Source organism: Artemia sp. Qi Xiang Cuo, chromosome 12, assembly GCF_049724085.1.
Source record: "Artemia sp. Qi Xiang Cuo chromosome 12, ASM4972408v1, whole genome shotgun sequence".
NCBI lineage: Eukaryota > Metazoa > Arthropoda > Branchiopoda > Anostraca > Artemiidae > Artemia > Artemia sp. Qi Xiang Cuo.
In genome coordinates, this window is record NC_142805.1 from 68,155,887 (window position 1) to 68,180,549 (window position 24,663).

Below are 24,663 nucleotides of genomic sequence, written 5' to 3' on the forward strand. Positions count from 1 at the left end.
TTGTGAATATAATGTTAATTTTGTTTATACTTTTTAAATTTCTTTTTGTTTTTATTTGACACCGTTCTTAATTGGTTTCAAGTTCATTTTTGAAACTTCGAAATTTAGTATTTTGGATTATGAAATGGAATTGAAAATTGGGACCGGGAAGATACTATTTCTGAATAATTTTCGTCTGGCCAAAATTCCTATTTGGAACTCAAAATCGGTCAGTAAATTAAAAAGAGAAGAAACCTTATCTTACTATTTACACAGAAACAAGTTGGAGAGATAGTTACCAAGATGTAAACATCGTAAATAGCAAGGTTTCGGTTGACAGCAATTTTTTTTCAAAAGTATTCTTGGTGCTGGTGCATTTTATGCTACACAGCGCTATAGACTGTACAAGCAAACCAGAAATCGAGACCCGTCAAACGGGTATTTGCTATCTAAATTGATTGCAAAGTTTAACTACCCTTTCTCTGTGGACCGAATAAGCAAATAAATTGCTAGTTCTCTAGCAAGGCTAAGACTCGTGTTCGAAGGATCCTTCAAACCATACAATACAAGTGGGTAAGGAATGAGGGTAAAACTTGAATATTCACTCCAGAACCTGGTTTCAGTCATAGATATAATTCCAGAGATTACCATTCACATAGGCAAGTGAAAAAATACACTGAATGAGCAAGCAGTCACTGTCCAGCCTTGTGTGAAGAAAAATATTGACAGGTCTGATAGCCTATGTCTGAATCTTTCCAAATTGCAGTAATTTAGGTTAAGCAGCTTTTTGTTGCTTTGGAAAGCTATTAGCCAGGAGAATGGAACCTTTGGAAATGGATCTTGTAAAGTTTGAAAGATTCTAGGAAAATTCATCCTTAAGAAAAATTAATTTTTGATCATCTGGTTCATGAAATCCAACACTCAACGACGCATGCTATTAGAAACAATGCAGTTTCAAGGTAGAAGGGACTCCCGAATAGCATTAAAGCGGCCAGTAACTTAATTTTGTTTAAAAGAAAGTCAAAGAGTTTTTTTTGGAAAAAGGTGCTTATAATTTGTGGGTTTTTAGGAAGAGGTGGGGAGGTTGGCAGGTTGTGGAGAGAATCTTTTTTTTGAATGGGGGATCAAATGAACTATTCCTTTTTTCCTATTTCATTTCGTCAAATACCGTAAATTTTCTGGTTCTTTTACATTTTTAATTTCTTGCATTTGCATATTTTTTAGGTTCTTCAAATTTTTATGGTTCTTTTTTTTTTAATTGGCTTTACTTTTCAATTTGAACCAACTTTTACTGAGAAATAAGCACCAAAATACAAACTCACAATACCTGCAAACTATTGCATATAACCTATGACTATATCTGGTCATATTAGGAGGGGAGGGGGCTGGAACACAAAAGCGATCGTAGTGATTGTTACATTTAGAAAGAAAATTGGATGGGGAATCAAATGGTGTAATTTTTTTCTATCTGATTTTTGTCCTGTATCATAAATCAATCAAAAAGTCAACATAATGTGCGTAATCACATTTGATTTCATTCAAAATTTGATTTCATCATTTTTCTTTTGATTATACTCAGTTTTACTTGTTTTTATCTTTTTAACACGTTGTCACCAATTTCAGTTCAAATTGGGACTAATGAATGGATTTTCATTGTGACAATTTTAATTTTGACATTCGTTTATCAGTCTTTTATATCCAAGCATAGTCTTATCCAATTTTATTTTTATCGATGATTTATCATTGTTGGTAATTAATTTTTGTTGTTTTTAGATTTTTTTTTTCTTTTTCCTTTTTTTTGTTGCTCCACTATTTATCCGTATTTTACAGTGGGTTAAAAAAAAATACTTAACTAATTAATGATCATCTGAAAGGAAAAGGTATTTTGGTCGTCAATTACTTATTTCTTATGATTTGACGAAGAAACTTGTGTGACCTGAATAGCTCGAAATTTTCACCGAAACAGTCACCAACTTTGCAACACGCACTTTTATTAACTTTTATAAAATTAAAGAAAAGAAATTTTTATAAAACTTTATAAATTTTGTGAGCACCAGTTGAGGTCGCTCTAAGGAGTCACGAAAACATAATCATCTTGCAAAAGATTGTTAACAATATAAGTCATTACTAAACCTTATTTAACTAAGTTCTTTTTCATAAGTAGTATTTATCAAAGGAAAATAAATCATGACTGGATTGAAGATTGGGTCACAAAGCAAAAAGCAAGTTTAAAAGCGTTGATCAATCATAAGAATTCTACCTTCTGCGTTTTGTATCCTTTGAATTGTTTCAGCTTCAGCGATTTTAGGGCCATCTTCAAGTTGATGAATCATATCCACCTTTGCCTCTCTTTCTGTATTAAGCTCACGATCACGATCAGATACGACACTTTCTAGTTCATGGATTCTTTCAAGGTATTCCTCGAGGTATCGATGATAGTCAAATTTGACCCTCTGCAGTTCCTCAGTTAACTGCTCTATCTGGTATAAGAGTTGCTCAATGTACCGATCCCTGAAAAATATAATAATAATAATAAAAAAAAGAAGAAAAAACTGATATTATATTAGTATAAAAAACTCAAAACTACACTAAAAATCTATTATTAGAAATACTGAAAGATGTATAAGAGCACGTCAACATTTAGTATTGTATAGAAAATTGGAAAATCTGGCTCGACCAATCAATACAAGCCTTGCAGGAGATTGGTAGGATTTACCCTTCTTAGAAGTTCACCGAACCAACCAGGATTCACCTTCATTGGTTTCACCTTAAAGTTTCCTAGATTTACGGTTCAGTTTTCCAGAAAGTCCCAAATATAGACGCAGTCTAACAGTTATAGAACTATATCAATATACTTCATGCACGTCACTAATTTATCTAATTAACACAACCATCATCTAGATTACACGTTCGTATGTCAAACAGCTAAGTACTGTGACCTCATAAAAGTAGTATACATGTCAAAGAGGTACAAGTACGAGGCAGAGTGCAAGCAGAAAGTTCGATACAAGTCAAAGCTGATTGTACAATTAGTCCTGCACGAATTATAACACAAACATATTACATTCATGCCATCTATCTACTGGCTGCGTTTTGATAAATCACTCTGAGTCTGAGTTACTCTGAATAACTTTCGACTTTTCGACTATGTTATGGCCAACCACCGTGTTAATTTACCAGAAATTGCAGTGTGGTGTAGTTTATCTTCACGAAGATTAATTGGACCTTTCTTTTTGACGCTACTGCGACTGATCCTATTTACCTGAACTTGCTATAACAGTCTTTCATGTAAAAAATTAAAGATGACTTTAACGCTTGGCATGGCAGTGAGGGCACCTCCACACCACCACATTAAACACTTTCTTGATGGAATCTTGCCAGACAAGTGGATTAGACGGTGCCATGTGTAGCATGTCATGGATGGTGTCAATGTGATTTCATGGACGGTGCCATGTCCATGTTATGTCATGGACGCATGTCATGGACAGTGCCATGACGGTGCCACGGGCCCATGTCATGGATAGTGCCATGACCTAAGAATCTACATGTTATGGTCGACAACCATATTAATTCACCAGGAATTGATGTGTAGTGCCATGATGTGTGCCATCCCTACGCTTCACGTTGTCAACAGCTTCAAGAGCAGAACGAACATCAGTTTGAAAAATGATTTTTTAAGGAAACAATTGAGTCAGCAAATTAAGTCAAAAATTAAGTTATCAGCTGCTAAAATGTGCATTCTATTTTTTTGGGACACCCGGTAGGCCTATACTTATCCAGTATAGTACCCCTGCATTTCCAGGGAAGAGTCAGACAAAATTGGATCTATCCAAAAAAGAGCCTTGCAAATAATTTTCAAAGAAGGTAAAGTCCCATACTTTATTCTTCTAAAAAATGCTAGTTTAGAAACACTTGAGGAACGGCAAACCCTCGGGCATCCCAAAAGACCCAGATTCCACCGCCCAGATCCCACCCTCCTTGGGCCGTTTCACAGTCTGTTCCTACCTTGCCTCGCGTACATTTCTGTACCTCCAGACATGAAAAAAAGTAAAATAAATAATCCCACTTCGACAAAAATCAACAAAACATCCCGCTAGTTTCTTGACTTGGCTTAGGGCTCTTGCCGGGTCGGGGGCGGCGTAGACTTAAAATGATTTTTTAAGGAAACAATTGAGTCAGCAAATTAAGTCAAAAATTAAGTTATCAGCTGCTAAAATGTGCATTCCATTTTTTTGGGACACCCGGTAGGCCTATACTTATCCAGTATAGTACCCCTGCATTTCCAGGGAAGAGTCAGACAAAATTGGATCTATCCAAAAAAGAGCCTTGCAAATAATTTTCAAAGAAGGTAAAGTCCCATACTTTATTCTTCTAAAAAATGCTAGTTTAGAAACACTTGAGGAACGGCAAACCCTCGGGCATCCCAAAAGACCCAGATTCCCCCGCTCAGATTCCGCCCTCCTTGGGCCGTTTCTCAGTCTGTTCCTACCTTGCCTCGCGTACATTTCTGTACCTTCAGACATGAAAAAAAGTAAAATAAATAATCCCACTTCGACAAAAATCAACAAAACATCCCGCTAGTTTCTTGACTTGGCTTAGGGCTCTTGCCGGGTCGGGGGCGGCGTAGACAGCGTCGCAACTCTGCTCCTCCGGGCAGACCGGTTTGGTGCAAAGATTGGGGTCTCGTTAACAGCAATGTTGGCCATCTGCAGGAATTTATTGAGACTATCTTTCCACCTGGTGCGGGGTCTGCCTCTGGGCGGCATCAGCCATAAGCTTTTGGGTTGAAATCATAGATTATTCGGGCTGGGGTTGTCGTTGGCAGATATAGGAGGTGTCCGAACCACCTGAGAGTGCACTGAGCTATCTGGATGGAGAACGACACTTGGGAGGTGAGCAAAAGTAATCTTGTGTTGCTGACAAAATCATCCCACCGAAGTCCTTCAATCCGACGGAGCTGTTTCGTCTGGCATACATCTATCATATTGAGGGTTGTCGACTTAAGGGGCCATGTTTCTGTTGCATACAGCAGGACCGAGCTTACGGATGCACTAGTTTCCCTCTCCTTATTATTTTGTACAGGCGCTGCCCATGTATTGTATTTGTTCGCTTGATTTTTCTCTTTCCTTTTTTAATGCCCCTCTTAACTATTTTGGATTAAATTTAATTAAAAAATTTGATTTAATTTTTTTTTTTTGGTTATATTGATGTTTACTTGTTTTTATCTTTTTAACATGTTATCACTAATCTCAGTTTAAATAGTGACTAATGAATGGATTTTCATTCTGAGAATTTTAATTTTGATATTATTTTATCAGTCTTTTAGTTTTCATTGCTTTCTATGCTTCTTTGTTCGTCTTGTTTTTATTTATTGCTTCTTCATCAGCAAGAAGATTAAAGTTTGTGTGGACAAAGCAGCTGACAGGTCCATTTTTTGATGTTGTCGAAATTTGGCCACTGTAGGCGCCTCACCTCCATGATATTGAAGTTCCTTTCCACCACTGTCTACGAACAATCATGAGAGTAAGGTACTCTGACAGAATCTCAGATAATGAGGAATACCGCCGCTGCTGCAATTCTGAGATCTTCAAACAGAGCATTTGGCTGGGCCGTGTCCTTACAAGACCCAATGGCAGTGTCATAAAGCAACTGATTTTAGCTGTTCCTTTGCCAGATTGGTTTAGGCAACCAGGCGATGAACTGAAGAATTGGTGACAAATATCAGAAAAGATGTCGAGCCCATGGGCAGATTTCAAAAATCTGACAGAGGAGGGGATAGCTCCTGCTTCCGGTTTACGAAAAAGATCGCACATGATCACGATATACGTAAGTTAATCATACGGAGCTTTCTGGATTCCGGGTGAAGCCTTCGTACCTCGTCTAATAACAAGTATAAGTTAGAAAGCACCAAAATAGATCTCTAGGGTGTTCCAAGAGTATTTTTACCCCTCCAAAATTTTAAAAATTATTCAAGATATTTTGCTTTATCAAGACATAATAGGACGTTACTCTTTAGGCTGTAGTAAAGAGAATGCTGAGAGCAAATCCCAATGAGTCTAAACATTATCAAATCAAATCAAATTCTCCTTTATTTCAAAACACTCGCACGGTCGGGTCGATTCTTGTTTTTTTTTTTGTCAACACAATAGTAAAAAATTCAAAAAGCCTAAACATACAAAATACAATTTTTATATCAAAATGCAATAGTGTTTAAACTAAAACTACTAAAAACATGTCTTAAGTGCCCCTTGAATGATTCAAATTACCGTTAATAATTCAGCTCAGAAAGGGAGAGCTTTCTGGGAACCATCGAAGTTTGAAAACGAAAGTGCTTACTTTCTTCTATTTCACTCAAAACAACAAGCTAATCTCTCCCTTGTGCTTGGAGATGGTACACAACCAAATTATCAACGACCAAGACAGCAAAAGACATCAATTGGTTCTTAGTCCGTTTCAAAGGACGAAGATTTAGTCTGGGCACCATGATGTTTTTCCGTAGAGAAAAGTGATCGCACCAGAGTGCGTTTGAGACAAAGGGATCTCATGGAATTCGGTTGAAATGACCAAACTACGAGAGAAGGTGGCGGTAGATGATAGTACAGAGGTAGTATTTATGCCCCCTTCTTATAGTTTCATTTGTCACTCAGTCCCGGGTGATTAAATTCCAAAATGTGCCCCATGCTTCTACATCCGAAATAATTAACAGCTTAAATTTCAATGGTTTTTACTCGCTATGTTTCTTCATCCACATCTACATTCATCTACAAAGAAGAAGAAGAAGGACACAGCAGACTAAATATTCATAAACCTGGATTTTCATTCGGATGCCAGTTTCTCTTCTCTTCTCTGAGTGAAGACAGAGGACTACTATGGAGAGGTGAAAAATTGATTCAGTGAAAAATCGGTTATACCATAGGTATAAATAAAAGTTAAACAAGAGGTAAGTAATTATAAGTTTTTACCGTTATTACTTTCATTACCAATCAGGTAATTATACTCTCCTATTCGAGTATGTTCTACAGGTCAAACAGTCTAAAATAGGGTTTAATATAACTCTTCAGATGTTTAGATATCTGAAGTCTCACATACACACTATACATGGAGAAAAGCACCAGCTTCTCAAAAGATGCAAAGATTTTGCAAAAATGCTTAACATGGTAGGTAGAAATATATGTTATATCAAAGGTAAATTACTATACGGTTTTTAACTAAAATTAATAAAATTACTTTCCTCGTAATTATGATCTACTTGAGTATTTTATGCTACCCAAATATTCTAAAATAACCACTGAGTTTGATATGATCTTCCAGATAAACTATTTCAAAATAATGTGCTCTCAATTATTTTAAAATTATATCTTAACTGTCGCATAACCATCAAGAAAGGACTAAAAAAAAAAAAAAAAAAATTAGAAGTAAAGGGCTAATTTGATGTCTATTCTATTTGTCAGGCATATCCTCATGCATAGAAAAACTTACATAATTTACTCATGAACTTGTCGCTTCAAAGACTAAGAGGAGTAAGTACAATATCAATTGAAAACTCTAAGCAAAATGCGTAAATATTTGCTAGGGTTAAATAAAATCTAGAATATTTCTTTTGGTGATATCATTTTAATATATATTTAATTATTTTATTATTTTAATTCACTTAATTAATTATACAGGTTTTAAATTTTCTTAAACTACTTTTAGTTAACTATTTAATTTATTAAATATTTAAATAATAATAAGTATTTAATAAATATATTACATATTTTCTTGGTTGTACTATCCGACAGAGCTGGAAAAGACAACTTTAAGATACCCCTTAGCTAAATTTCATCAACATTACCACAATCCAGTTATGCAGGGGATGAACACTTTTAGCTTACCATTCTGCAAGAAGTTCGGGCGATTCAGCTCCATTTCTCAGTGGACTTCTCCCAACATCCAAAGACGCTTCACTAACTGAGGAATCAAAATCAACTAGAACTGATTCTTGCGGTGGATTAGGAACAACGACCACTGGCGTCACGTGTCTTGCAAGCTCACTCGCCACCAAAAAATTGGGAGGTTTCTGAAAATACATAGTATTAGCGAAATACTCACAATATTTATTCTACAAACTTCCAAGAGCAACTACCCGGATTTTAACTCATTTACAGAGAGTCACTTTAGTAAAAGTAATGTCTTTAGTATAAGTGGCGTCACGTGTCTTGCAAGCTCACTCGCCACCAAAAAATTGGAAGGTTTCTGAAAATACATAGTATTAGTGAAATACTTGCAATATTTACTCTACAGACTTCCAAGAGCAACTACCCGGATTTTAACTCATTTACAGTGAGTCACTTTAGTAAAAGTAATGTGTCTTTAGTAAAAGTGGCGTCACGTGTCTTGCAAGCTCACTCGCCACCAAAAAATTGGGAGGTTTCTGAAAATACATAGCATTATCGAAATACTCACAGCATTTACTCTACAGGCTTTGAAGGGCAACTACCCGGATTTCAACTCATTTACAGTAAGTCACTTTAGTAAAAGTAACTAACTGAGTCATTAATTTAACTTTAGCAACATAATGAAGATTGTCAAACAGGCTATTGTAACTTAGAACCTATGGGTTCGGTATTGTCAATATTAAATAAAAAAAACAAGTTTTTTTAACTGAAAGTAAGGAACGACGTTAAAACTTAAAACGAACAGAAATTATTCCGTATATGAAGGGGGCTGTCCCCTCCTCAACGCCTCGCTCTTTACGCTAAAGTTTTCTTATTGTTTAAAAAAAAAAGTTGTGAGAAAGTCAAACTTTAGCGTAAAGAGCGAGGCGTAGAGAAGGGGACAGCCCCTTTCATATACGGAATAATTTCCGTGCGTTTTAAGTTTTAACGTCGTTCCTTACTTTCAGTTAAAAAAACTTGTTTTTTTTATTTAATTTTTGAACGTTTTTGAATTAATGCAGGTTTTGATTTTGGCTCCCCGTACATGAATAATTAAAACAAAATTTGCATATTATAATTGGTTAAATGGCTTTCTCGAAATTTGTTTAATTTTGTTTAATTTTATTTACGAACGTTTTTATTAGTAATAAATATACGTAACTTAGAATTAACTTACGTAACGAACTTCTATATTCATAAATTTTTAACACGTATATTAGGGGGTTCGCCCCCTAGTCAATATCCTGCTCTTTAAACTATAGTTCGAATTTTTTTCCAGTTCTTTAAAAATGACCTCTTAATCACAATCAGTTGATCAGTTGAAAAACTTGTTTTTTTATATTTAATTTCTGATCTTTTTCTTTAATAATGCTGGGAAATCCGGCGCCCACTTCATAGCAATATCCCTTCCCCCAAGAAAACTTACTTCATGGAAAGATCCTTCCATATAGCCCCCGACCTTCTCCGTCCCCCACCTACCAGAAAAAATCTCCTCTGAAAAAGTCTGTATACGTCCCAATAACCAATACTATATGTTAAAATTGAGTAAAGTTCATAATTTTCAGCCCTCCCCCTGGGGACTTTGGGGATCAAGTCATCCTAAAAGACATTTTTATCATATTTTCGACCATGCTGAACAAAATGGCTATCTCAAAATTTTGATCGGGTGTCTTTGGGGAAAAAATGAGCGTGGGATGGGGCCTTGTTGCCCTCCATTTTTTTTGGTCACTAAATAAGGGCACTAGAACTTTTAATTTCCGTTCCAATGAGCCTTCCCACGATATTATAGAACCACTGGGTCGATACAATCACCCCTAGGGAAAAAAAAACAACAAACAAACAAACAAATAATCATGCATCCGTGATCTTTCTTCTGGCAAAAAACGTAAAATTCCACATTTTTGCAGAAAGGAGATTGAAACCTATACAGTAGGGTTCTCTGATACGCTGAATATGATTGTGTGATTTTCATTACGGTTCTATAACTTTTAGGGGGTCTTTCCCCCTTTTTCGAAAATCAGCCAAATTTTCTCAGGCACGTAACTATTGATGGGTAAGATTAAACTTAATGAAACTTATATATTTGAAATCAGAATTAAAATCTGATTCTTTTGATGTATCTATTTGTATCAAAATCCCGATGTTTAGAGTTTCGGTTACCATTGAGCCGGGTTGCTCCTTACTTACAGTTCGTTACCACGAACTGTTTGATAATCCTGTTCTTAAATAGTAATGGCACACTGGGATTACTACTTATTGGGGTTTTAAACATAGTTTTATATATATATATATATATATATATATATATATATATATATATATATATATATATATATATATATATATATATATATATATATATATATATATATATATATATATATATATATATATATATATATATATATATATATATATATATATATATATATAAAGAGAAATTAAATTTCACTAAATCCTCGATATTTCAATATTTAAGCTGATCAGACCAATTTCATTCTTTATCATTACAAACCCACGTCATTTCACGTTAACATTTATGCTTCTACAAAATCCCAATAAATTGTGAGAACGTTGCTTTACCGCAACCCCTTGGCGTAAATGTAGTTTACTTTCGTGACATTTATACTTAATGAGTGCCGAACAAAAGAGTCTGCCAACAAAAGTCACAATTTCATTGGTTCGCCAACACTGGTGGAGCAGCAGATTTATTAAGAGCATTAAAAAAATTCTTAACATTAATTAAATTATTTTCTAGAATCACAATAAACATTAAACGCCAAAACCCTCCTTTCTAAAACCACCATATATACACTTACGTATAAAAAAAACTAAATATGTTGATGACTTGATTTATCTTTTCTTCTGTGACAAAAATAAACCCATCAATTATCAAACATTCAGAATGTTTTCTATTCAGCATTCAGAAATATCTTATAAGGAAGTGTTATCATAAGCACAAAATTTCTTTATACACATCGCTTATACGAAAAAGGTTATTTCTAATGTAATTAAAATTATTCAATAGCTTTCCTAGTCATTTTCTGGGGCTGACAAGCACTTCCAGAGTTATCAAAATCATTTTTTACGCATTGTTTTACAACACCTATTAATTAAGACTTATTGATAAATAATGAACTACAAGAACACAGCGAACGAAGTTAAGATCTATTTCTACGGTGTTTTCAGTTAATTTTTGTCTGTCACCTTCATGAAGTAATTGAAAAGAAAAGAAATTTTAAGCAAGTTACTTTTTTTTAAAAGAAAGTAAAAAACAATAAAAATAACTTTTAGTAGAAAAATAACAATAAATTTTCGGATATTTCGGCTTCATATCCGGAAGGCTTTATCAACAGAAGATCGTATATACAATCAGATATATTCAAATCAGAAGATAATTGGGATATACGATGAATACACATATACAGACACTTTGCATTATGGCTTTATTGTTTGCATGGCTTTGCTGCTTAACTGCATTGAATTTTGTTTAAATATGAGTTTTCGTTTCGCTTTTCTTTTTACTTTTTGTATAGCTTCTATTTTCTTTATTTGTGTATCGTTTAGGCTAGTTGTTTTATTTGTTTTTTAGTTGATAAAGGCTTCCGAATATGAAGCCGAAATATACCAACTTTTTTTTATTAGCTTTGCATTAAAATTTGTTTTATCATTTTCACTGTCCTATCAAAACATTTTATCCATTTTTAATATATCCATGTTTAAAATACTAATATATTCTGATAATTGTAAATGGAAAGGCAGTGTGGTCTAAGAAACTGTTTACAGCTCTAAGCGAACTGTATGACTATGTACCTGATCGCGTATGAGCCAAATCATAATGATCGCCATGAACATTTCTAGATGAAACATATTTAATTCATCCCTTTTAAAAGTTCTTTTCACATAGGGCAAAATTTAAGATCTTGTCTTCTCCTTTTTGTGCTTTAGGTTGATTTCGCTGGAAATTGAAATGATTACGTAGTATTATCCGATAACTTATTTAGCTAGAAAATCTGTACGTTCAACGATCATTATTTTTAAGACAGATGGCGTTTTAAGCGTTTATTGAGATCCTAAATAAAACCGCATTGAAGTAGACATTTTCAAACAATGACGACATTTGTTGGCCCCAAAAACTAAACGTTGAAAATTTGTATTTTCATTTTGTATTTTTAATCTATTTTATTTCCTTATTTAGTTTTTCTATTTTGGTAATTTTTAGCTATTTCATTTGAATTTTTTTCTTTAAAGAAACGTTTTATGTGGCTTTCATCCTCAATGGTATATATACATATATATATATATATATATATATATATATATATATATATATATATATATATATATATATATACCGGACCTTTTTTTATAAAGATCTATATATATATATATATATATATATATATATATATATATATATATATATATATATATATATATATATATATATATATATATATATATATTATATATATATATCTTTACAAAAAAAAGGTCTGGTTATATAATTGTTATTGATATAATTTTGAAAATGTATTTATATGACGATGAAATTACTCAAAATACCATAAAACTTAAAAAAAATCACTTGTTAATCACTTCCTTGAGAGCTGTTGATTAATATGTTAATTCTTAGTGTGGATCTGACTTGTGAAATTTCTAACTGGTTTTTGTTCAAAATCTTGTTCTTGATTTCTTTTTCGTATGTTGGTTGTTCATGTTTTTTGTGTAAGACTGACCCTTAATTCATGCATTCGCTGGTGTCAACACGCTTTCGTATCCGTCATAATTCAAATCGACGACTTTTCAGGAGAGCAAAATTAATTCTTGCAGAAATATTGAGGCACTGAAGTACTGATATTGAAGTTCTATGTTACTACATTATTCCGCTAATATGTTATTCAGTTATAGGTTAATATTATTTTTTATGTTGTGCCCCCCTCCTCGCAAATTTAATCAGCTGCAAATACGACTATTTTTCTACATGTTTTGGTAATTTTATTCCCTCCTTCAAATACCCCCCCCCCCCGAACAAATTCCCCCATACATACCCGATTCCATAGCAAAACGTTATTTTCATCTTGTGGCATTCAGTTCTTTCCTAAAGAGTGGAGAGTCGATCCAAAGTCAAGAGTCGATCAAACTAATTGGTGGATTAATCCCTACAAAACTCACATGTAGAGAAAACCAGGCTGGCTTCTGAAAGGCCTATGTGAGAATATAAAGCTCAACTATAAAGGATCCTCACCATTATTCAATCAATTTTATGAACCAGAGCTTTTAAAATAAATATCCTTTTATTTAATAAAATATTAAATAAAATAATATTTAATAATATTTAATATTTAATAAAATAAATATCCTTTATGTTTAATTATGTTTATGCTTTATTATGTTTTTCTGTCTAACTTCACAAAAAGTCACAATGTCACAATGTGCTCAAGTTTCTTATTAAGTTTATCAATTAAGCTTTTGGGCTAGAATACGTCGTTTGCATAGTTTGTTCTTTTGTATGGAAAAACCTTTGGGTACAATTGCTTTAAAAGGTATAAAAAAATTGTGTGCCATCGCAAGTCCAACCAGGTACAACATTCTTAACTTTCTCTGAGGGAGTTCAGTGATAAACTTTTCACTCCAAACTAGGTATTCAAAGGGCGCAAGTTAGGATTATTTCTCCGGAAGGGCCTTTGAACAACCTAAAGTGCTTTTGATCAAAATAAACGTAATATTCGAGTTAAACAATGCATAAAACCTTTCTACTTTCCTTCGAAGATTTATTTATGATATCTTCCATATAAAATGATGAATTCTTCAAAACTGTGGGGATTTTGGGCTCAAGGATCCTCACCATTATTCAATCAATTTTATGAAGCAGAGCTTTTAAAATAAATATCCTTTTATTTAATAAAATATTAAATAAAATAATATTTAATAATATTTAATATTTAATAAAATAAATATCCTTTATGTTTTATTATGTTTATGCTTTATTATGTTTTTCTGTCTAACTTCACAAAAAGTCTGAGCGTCTGAAGTCTGAATCGGACTAAACACAGGGTGTGTCAAGAGATTAAGAGATAATGGTAAAAGCAAAAGCTATAAAAGCCTAAAACATAAGCAAACTTTTGCAACGATTAGCAACAATTTATCACAACCGGCCTTTCATAGCAACGAAAGCTTACCTCGGGCAAAGTTGGAACTTGTACAAGATTTTTGAAATACTGCAAGTTGCTGGAGTTAACATAGAATTTCTTCAATTTTCCAAATTGTGAATTAAATCTCTCTCGATGTCCAGCTAATGTATCCAGGGGTAAAGCTAAAATTAAAGGCACTTTTTTAAGCAATAAAATAGTTGTAGCAATCAACTATAGAGAGATGTGCTTAAAAAAACAAAACAAAACTCCATTAGCTTTGAATCTATTATAAGGATTGCATTGGATGAATAACTAAATTCGATTATCTTGGAACAGGAATGCAAGCTGTTTTTTCGGGTGTGGGGGGGGGGAAATAATAAAACAAAAATACTTCGATAGCTTGAATAAGATCTACACAGAGATTCAGGAAAATTTGAGATTTCGGGAGAAGAATCCTGGCTTCAAGCCCCGGCACACCGTGGATTGTCAGTTTAATATACATGTACTGATATTTTTTTCCTTAAAGCCTTGGTGATTTTTTATTTATTAAAGTCAAAAATGTGAAAACATATTTTATATATTGTGTTTTCAGTAAAGTGCAAATTATGTTCTGATCTTGAGAAGGCATGGGGTTGTCAACCCCACCTATGTGAATCTTTGCTCGTTTTTGAGCTTGACTCGCTTATTTATTGTAGTTTCTGTTCGTTTTGGCTTTCATTTACTTATTGATGGTGATTCGTGGTAGTTATATGATTTGAAGATTATTTGACTTTATTTCTGCTCATTTTGGTTTAACGGAGCTCTTTACTTTTGTTTGAAAAACTTGTTTTTTGGAAAAAGTTTTTAAAATTAATCTCCCAAAAAGGCTTAGAGTCTTAAGATGCATTTGAGAAAATATTGAGGGAGGTGTCGAAAACAATCAAACCATATGATATGCAGGATGGTTGTTAAAAGGGCGCAAGAGAAATATCAAAGGAACATCTGAGGGTATTAAGTTGAAACTTTTAAGGCGTGTTAAGGGAGATGATGAATTGATCGGAGGACAACCAGCCACCTTCGCTTGCCCTTTAAGATGCCCCCCCCCCTTAACACTGATAAAAATTTGAAAAGCCTTTTTTTCTTAAAAAAAGGTAAAAGGTTTACTAATTCTGTCTCTGGCAGTTCCTTGACCCCAGAGCCCCCTGGGCAAGGAAAGTAAATTATGCTGTTTCTTATTTTTTATATATACAAGATGTATCACTGGGAAATGGAAGAATGTTTGATCCTGGATATGTCCGAGAAGACTTATAGTATTGACTATAAATTTTCGGAATGTTGAGGGATATGCTAAGCTAAATCAAAGGACACTATGTGCTTCCAAGTTATCAAAAGGCGTATTTGCAATGTCTTAGAAACGTGTAAGGGCATTGACTGGAAACTTTCAGGGTCACTGCTATAGCAACTGCTACTGTGACTGCAATTGCAACTACTTGCGACTGTCAGTTCGACTGATATGACTTGTGATGAAAACTACTAGCAACTGTGACTACTTGCGACTTCGACTACTTGTGACTGCGAAAAGTTACGACTGCGACTACTCCGACTGTGACTTCAACTGCTTGCACTTCAACTTCTTTTACTTGCAACTAGCTTTCAAGAAAATCAAAACACAAAACTTCCGACTACTTTGAGAAATTTGGAGAGGGATACCGAAAAAAATCAAAACATAATATGCTCATGCTGACTATCAAAAGGATATATCAGTAATATCTCGGGAACGGCGTAGGTTATGAAGCTGAAACTTTCAGGGCATGTTCAAGGGGATACTCGAAAGTGATCAAAGGGCAACCAGTCCCTCCTTCAGATTACCCTTTTGGATAACCCCTCCCAAATACTGATGGAAATTTTGGAAAAACAACATTTTGTTCAAAATAATCAAAAGTTCGAATGACAATGCCTCTGGGGATACCAAGCCCCCCCCCCAACCGCCAAGCCAAATGTTGTAAATTATGTGATTCACCCATCATTTACATGCAGGATTTATCATTGTGGAAAGGGGAATGCTTGATTGTGGGTTTGTCAAAAAAAACCTTAGGGCATTAAGGTGGAACTTCATGGAACGTTGAGGGGTACACTCATCAAAATCAAAAGCATCGTGTGAACTTAGACAAGTAAAGGGGGGACTCTGCAATATCTTAGGAACGGCCAAGGGTAATAGCTTGAAAATTCCAGGGCCATTGCTACTAATGCCGCGGCTGCAAAATTCGACTGGCAGTGACTGCGACTATGACTACTTGCGAATGCGAAAATTTGAAACTATGGTTGCGACTACTTCCCACTCTGACCACATCTACTTCTAATCACTTTCAGGGAATGTTGAAGGAGATGTTGATTAAAATGAAAACAAACTGTGTGCATGCAGGTTGTCAAAAGGCTGCATCAGCAATATCTTAGGAATGGCTGAGGGCATTAAGTTAAAACTTTCAGGGCATCGTTAATAGTTCTTGGAAGGCCCAGGGCCTCCTTATCCTTTTTCGATATCCCCCTCAACACTGGTCAAGATTACAAAATCACCACTTTGCTCAAAAGAGTCAAAAGATCTCATGACTATGCCTCTGGGGATGCCGTGCCCCCCACAAACCCGGGGAAAGGATTGTAATTACGCCACTTGACCATTATTTACATACAGGATTAATTATTGGCAAAGAAGGGGCATGTTTGAGCCTAGGTGTGTATTATACGTGAATATTTGATCCTAAGAGTGTTGAGGTGAAACGTCAGGGAATGTTGAAGGGGATGCTAAACTAAATCAAAATACTATGTGCATCCAGGTTATCAAAAGGACGCATCTGCAATATCTTAGGAGTGGATAAGGATATTAACTGGAAACTTTCAGAACTACTGTTACTACTACTACTGTGACTAGGGCAGCGACTACGACTACTTGCGAATACTTGCCACAGCAACTGCGACTACAACTGCAACTACTTGCGACTGAGGCTACTTTGTATATTAATGTTATTACTAAGGATCGGGCCTGGGCGTTATCTTAAGAAAAGCTTAAAGATATTGGTCTCAAGAAAGGCTACTGGTACTAAGTTGAGATTTTCATGAAATGCTAAGGGGGATATCAAGCAAAATCAAAAGACACTATATGCATCCAGCTGGTCAAAATAGCATATCTTCAATACTGAAAGAACAGTTAGGAAAGGAAATCATATTGAAACATTCAGAGAATAATGAGGGGAATGCTGAACTTAAAACACTATGTGCATCCCAGTTGTTAATGGACAACAGGGTATGTCTCCAATATCTCAGGAACACTTATTAATATTAAGCTGAAACTGTCAGGAAATGTCCATTGGGCTGTTAAACTTATTGAATACACCACAGGCATCCTGGTTGTCAAAATATCATGCCTAAAGTATTCCAAGAATAGTTAAGGATTATAAATTGAAACTTTCGGAGATTGTTGAGGCGAGTGTTGAACTTGAAGAAAATGAAACTGTGTGCATCCCGGTTGTCAAATGGGCGCATGTGCAATATCTCAGGACGGTTCATGGTATTTAATAAAAACTTTCAGGGGATATTTAACCAAACCAAAGATACTATGTACATCCAAGTTGGTAAAATGTATCTGGAATAGTTGCAACATCTCAGGAACAGTTAAGGGTAATAAGTAGAAACTTTCCGAGAAAAAATGAAACCAAAATGCAAACCCCCTGGAAACAGGGTGTTTTTGGTGTGTTGGTAGGGGAATGAGTTGCTGTTACAAAGGGTTGTTGAGACCAGGAGCCACCCAAGTGCAGAGTTTTTGTCTTCTCTTTCTTTTTTTTCGTTTTTAAATTCTATTTCAATGTTTTCGGTGTTACTCCAAGGAAGCAAAAGCTTAAGGAGGGTTAAACGTTTTGTTGTATTGTTTTTTGCGTCTTTGTTTTGTTTTTTTTTTTTGTTTTTTAAATAAAATCCGAATATAGAAGTAAAAAAAAGAAAAAAAAAGCTAAATTAAACGATAACTTGAATATTCAAGTCAAACTTAAAACGAACAAAAGTTACAATAAACAGCAGTTTGGCTATTGTCCCTTTCTCCCTTCCCTAACAGTAAAAGTTGAAGCCTCTGAAAATACGGTTTATTGAAAATACGTTATATCAAAAAAATTTTTTTTATATTTATAACACTGAAAAAAAAAAAATACAGCGAAATAAATCTTGAATTGCCGAGTTTGAAGGAAACAATAAATTATATCATAAATATATGTTTTATGTTTATAACATTAAAAAATAAAAAAAAAAAATCAAAAATAAAATCTTGAATTTATAAATTTCCAAAAATTGATATCATTATATTAAATTTATTTTCATTAGTTCTTTCGTATCATTTTGATTACTATAATGATGTATTTTTTATTTATTGCCAATATTCATGGACTTTTTTCATGGAAGGTAATGAGTCACAAAGGAGACAGCAAGAAATTGAACCATCGGAAAATGTACTGGTGAAAATACGATATTCAAAAATTTTCCACAAGACAGTAACAAGTTATCCATACTATTAACTATCAACACTGAATATCATTTCGTTTTGGAACAGCACCATTTTCAGAAAATATGTATTTCTTCTGAAGATTCAAATTACAATCACGAAAAACTACTAATACTACTTACAATTCATTACAGCACCACAGCATCGCCGCACCACCTGAGATTAACACAGCTACGCACACTCCTCCTCTATCCCAATACGAAAAATTACATTACAGATTATTAATTTCCAGAGAGAGTGATATTAATATAACCTATTTTCTGAAAATCAAAAAATTGGTGGCTTCTGGTCGTTTTTGTATGAAGTAATAGAATTTTGTTTTTTTGCAAAAAATCTTTGATGGTAGTCAAATTGAACTGTTGTAAAATACCAATGTACATTATTGAAAAAAAAAACTCAAAATGTCAAATACCCATACTTTTAAAACTGGTTAAAGTATTCAGCCCTACAAACTACAGCTATTCAGTCACCCATTCATTATAGCCATATAATTGACTAAGAGCAATACTAAAAATTGGGGTTGTCATTACTAGCACAGGAGAATAATATACTAGCTGCTGTAGCATTGCTAGTAACAGAAAGTTATATGCTAAATATAACTGCTTAAACACAGGTGAGCTTAAACACAATTTTTATTTGTTGAATAGTTCCAGACATGGCTATCCAGCCCTTAATAGTTTGTTGAAAATCTACATCTCTAGACGAAAAGTATGGTTCAATGGATGTAGATTGCGACGAACCCAAGCATACGCACGCCTAGTTGTGGTAAAAACCTGGCGCGCATGGCAGACACACATTATCTGTAGGCAGGATCGTCAAGATTTTCCAGGGGTCCTTTGGACTGACCTTAGACAGTTTCCCTCCTTGACCTCCTCACCTCTTTTGCGCAGTTTAACATTTAAGTTTCTAGATTTAGTAATATACCAAGAAAAGAAAGTGAAAATAAAAATAAGTTACCTCCATGAAGCCTGAACAGTAGTTTAACAGTGTAATCATAGAGCGGTGATGAATCTTGTATACAAGGAATCATTGGTGCCAGTCTACATTGTCCTGAGTTTGTCATTGACGTTGCACGTGACATGTCTAAGGATGCAAAAACGTCCATGGCAAGTTTCAAAATATCATCCATGTAATCAAGCATTTCAACTGCAAGCTGAAAACTAAAGGAAAAGTTTGGCATTCAGGTCAGCAAAAAAGAAAATAAACAGACATTTTTGTTTTTTGCTTATATTTGTTTTACTTTTAATTTGCCCTGTTCCTGACTTTAAATTGCAGATTTCTGATTCAAAACTGCTAACCGCTTAAACTGTCTTGAACCATACATAATCTAGCCAAGACTTCTTTTTACAAGAAGTGGCAATTTTCTTACATTTGCAATAATTAGTTTGCAGCAATAATTAATAATTAATTAACATATATATATTAATAGTAACAATTAATAATAATACGTAATTAGAATTATTAAGATATCAAAGTTATTATTTAAAATATTAAGATATTAAAATATTTAGATCATTATATAAAATGTTAAAATATTATTAAAATATTAATAACAAATAATAATAGTAATATTTTGCAGTAATTTGCAGAAATAATTTGCAGTAATTGCAGTAATTTGTCTTTTTCCAGCTGACAGGTGGCACTTTCCTAAATTTGCACATTTTTGATATAATAATATTATCATTTACAGAGGGGAGGGGCCTTCAAGTCTATACTTCATCGCCCATCGAGATATTAAGAATTTTTCCTATTGTTTCCAGATTCTTCCCGTATAGTTCGTCTTTTTAGAATAGTTTTCGACAGTTTTTTGTTTTATTAACAAATGGGTAGAAAAAACACAACAGTTAAATCTCTATATAATGATAAAAAAAATAAACATCACCACATTAGATTCACAAGTCCCGACGCAAACTAGCGTGTTTAGGTCGAACCAAAAAAGACAAAACAATTATTAAAAACTTTCCCAGAAAAAAGAATCTTACTCCTACCCTCCCCCACCCCAACTAAACAATGGGTTATATCCCCAATTCCTCAAAAATAGTGCCAAGCGTGAATCATTATTAAGACCACACTGCCTTTTCATTACGCAAAAAACAACCAGTTAGTGGGGAGTTTTCTGGAGACAGTCATCGAAACACAACATAAGCAAATATTTCGGATACAGCCTTCTTCAGCGAAATATAATGCAAATACTAAAACAAGGAAAAGAAACAAGTTTAGTGTGAGCTAGAATCCTATTGTTTTCTATTTTTGAGTATGTTTAGTATGTTAAAATTAAATATTTTATTTAATTTCTGATCATTTTACAAATTATGTCGAAAATTCCTCCTCCGTGGAAAGTTTTTACCAGAAATCACTCTCTCCAATGAAAATTTCTCCTGCGAACCCCCCCCCTTCGGAAGAATACCCCAGACAATTCCCTCCCCGCTGAAAATTTCTCCAGAACATCTCCGCATATAAAATTAAGTCGCCACAGAGAGTTTTTATGTGAGATAGAATCTAATTGGCTTCTATATCTTAAAAGTTTTAAATTGACTTCTATGTTTGTGTTTAATATTTTTTAAATGTTTTAAATTGGCTTCCATGTTTATGTTTTTTAGTATGTTTAAATTTTTTTAATGTTTTAAATTGGCTTCTATATTTATGTTTTTAGTATGTTTAATATTTCGCTGCAGACGGTATTAGTATATCACCGAAGTATTCGTTTAGGTTACATTTTGGTCACTGTCTTCATAAAACTCATCATTAACTTCTTATATTTTTTAGAACCATGTCTACGCGCCTTTATAGTATGAGGAAAAAATTAATTGAATAATATATGCATGTTCCAGGTCCGGCAAAAAGGTAAATAATACATAATAAAAATTAACTTTTCACTCCAGATGAGAGCAAATTGAGCGGTTAAAAATTAACTTTTTAATCGTTAACTTTTAATTTAAAAACTTTTTTAACTTTAACTTTAAAACCCAACTCTGTCGAGTTTTCTCCCTGTCAGGAATTTAATATGTTGTTTAAATATGGTATTAATAATAAAACATTGAACCTAACTTTGTACAAAATTTATGTAAATACAGTTTAGTTTATCAACTTCAGGGGCATCAGTAGTGCCACTATGGCAACTTCAGTGGCAAAATTGGGAAAATGAACCAACCTAATGATAAAAATTTGATAAAATTGAAATATATTTTTATTTCAATTTTATCATTATCATTATATTTATCATTTGGTTGGTTCATTTCAATTTTTATCATTATCATTATTATTAGTATCATTTTTATCATTATTATATGTTTTATAATAAAATATAATAATTATACCAATATAATTATTATTAGCTGGTAATCATTAATAATTATAATTTATTATTACGAGCCTAATATATATTATATATTAGGTAGATTCATTTCAATCTTTATCATTATCATTATTATTATCATTTTTATCATTATCATTATTATATATTTTATAATAATATATAGTAATTATACCAATATAGTTATTATTAGCTGGTAATAATCAGTGGGTAATAATTAATAATTATTATTAACTATTACTACCCTAATATACATTATATATTAGGTTGGTTGATTTCAATTTTTATCATTATCATTATTATATATTTTATAATAATATATAATAATTATACCAATATAATTATTATTAGTTGGTAATAATTAATAATTATTATTAATTATTACCAACCTAATAAATATTATATATTAGGTCGGTTCAATTCAATTTTTATTATTATCATTATTATTATCTTTTTTGTCATTATTATCATCATTATTATATATTTTATAAAAATGTATGATAGTTATACCAATATAATTATTAGTAGCTGGTAATAATTAGTTGGTAATAATTAAAATTGTAATTAATTATTACCAACCTAATATATATATTATATATTAGGTTGGTTCATTTCAATTTTTATCATTATTATTATCATTTTTATCATTATCATTATTATATATTCTATAATAATATATAATAATTATACTAATATAATTATTATTTGCTGGTAATAATTAGTTGGTAATAAGTAATAATTAATAATAATTATTACTCTATAATAATATATAATAATAATTATTAATTATTACCAACCTAATATATATTATATATTAGGTTGGTTCATTTCAATTTTTATCATTATCATTATTATTATCATTTTTATCATTATCATTATATTTGATAATGGTAAAAATTTGAAAAAAATTTGATAATTTGATAAAAATTGGGAAAATGAACCAACCAAATGAAAATTACCAAGTTCTAAGGCCTCAAAACTCTTATACTTCATATTTTACTAATTACTCATATCTTAGTAATCCATTATAACGCGTATTATAGCATTACTTAATATACTGTCGCAGGTTCGCAGTTAATTTTCATATGAAATAAATACGAGCTAAATTGCGATTTTCGCCTGGAAGACATTCATAGTAGATCTGCAATACTAGAAACCGATTTGAAACATTTCACGATTTAATAAGCTTAGTGCCTAATGATTTCCAGATTTCCACCCAATGCTATGGGTGGAAATCTGCTCATGCATGATTTTTGCAGCCCTTTAACTTGAACAATTTGGCCTACTATATAAATTTTGAAGACTTTTCTTTTACCTGTAATTTAGCAAACAGGAAGCTAAAAGAATTTCTTTCATCAAAAATAAAACTTGATATACACTTACTAATTATTAATGTCATTCTCTGTTATAGAACAAATTTCTTCTTCAGTTAGAGACAAATTGCCAGGCACAGGCGGATTTCGTCTATGGAACTCCAATTTCCCTACCAAAACTTCGCAATATGACCTTATCAGCCTTCCGTAGCCCTCCTTCAGATGTCCCTGAGGGAAAAGAAAAATAAATAGCATAGTTTTATCAGAGCATAGGGAACCAGAGATAAAAGGGACTCTAAATATTTAACATGGCTCTAATTTGTCAGTTATAGATTTACTAAAGCTACCCCTACTACTACTAGTAAACTCAATGCATCACCAAGCCACCTGAGGCCGACACAGCCGCGCATGCTCAGGAAATGAAAAAATTAGTAGCACAGTTCCATCAGAGCTATCAGAGCATAAGGAACTAGAATAATCTGAACTTTTGGTATTTAACGTGGCTCTAGATCGTCAGTTGTAGATTTACTACGAGGACTAATATTAGCAGTGATTGGGTATATCCCAAAAATTGGGTATATTCCTTCCACCTTATGATTGGTGGATTAAAATCAAAAGCCGCAATGAATACTTTTTCTTAATTTCCCCAGATATTTGTTTTTTTGTGGACTTGGTTGCACTCGCCTCTAAAAGTTTGAAATTCAGGAGAAGAATTGGGAAATTTAGGGACGGGGTTGGATCCCCACCTGAAAAGTGAAAATGTATATTTCCTTGGACTAAAAAACAAATTATTCATGCATGGACAAATTTGCATTTAAACTTTTACCTTTAAATAATAAAATAGAATTAAAAAAGAATTGCTCATGATTACGTTTCCTACTTTAAAACAAAAAAAAAATATCAAATTAAATACTGCGCCTGTGTCAACCCAAAGCAAATTAAAAAAAAAACGCCAGAAACGGGCAAAATATATAAACAGAACAATACACACCAGGAAATATGAAAAAAGGGTTAGACTGTTTAAAAACGTCAACAACTATATTTCCAGGCCAATCAGCGGTTTTACAGGCTGTTAATTTCAGTGTGTACAGACTTACAATTAGTCCAGCTATATAGACTATGAAGATTTACAGAGCCCACCCTGCGTTATTCAAACACAAGAAAATAGGTGAGTAGCCCACGTAATGACTTATTACTAAATTTAAGAATTTTTTGATTGCACGCGAGATCGAAATCCTTCGTCCATAAGAACAGGGGTTCGAGTCCTGGTTTCGCTGGTGATTTTTTTTTTTTTTTTTTTGAACGGGGATCAGTGGGCTGACTTTATGAGCTCAGCCAGAGTCCACCAAGCACTAAAGGAGTATCTCGAGAAATCTGGAGAAGGCAAAGAGGAAGAGTGTGCGAAAGCGCAGTGTGGCTGACCCCTAACCGGCCACTGCGCTTCCTGGCTGAAGGGCCATAAAACAAAAATCAGCACCGCCGGTAG

General features: G+C 33.2%; 1 protein-coding gene across 1 annotated transcript in view; it reads right to left on the bottom strand.

Moving 5' to 3' along the window:
• Positions 1 to 2,207: 2,207 nt before the first annotated feature.
• Positions 2,208 to 24,663, bottom strand: part of LOC148946438 (huntingtin-interacting protein 1-like) — a 49,293-nt gene continuing 26,837 nt past the window's right edge. The window contains exons 3-7 of the mRNA XM_089097700.1: positions 23,248 to 23,405; positions 19,509 to 19,711; positions 14,078 to 14,211; positions 7,854 to 8,038; positions 2,208 to 2,490 (exon numbers count right to left, since the gene is read on the bottom strand). Coding sequence (XP_088953826.1) covers positions 2,208 to 2,490; positions 7,854 to 8,038; positions 14,078 to 14,211; positions 19,509 to 19,711; positions 23,248 to 23,405 — 963 coding nt within the window. The remainder of the gene's footprint in view (positions 2,491 to 7,853; positions 8,039 to 14,077; positions 14,212 to 19,508; positions 19,712 to 23,247; positions 23,406 to 24,663) is intronic.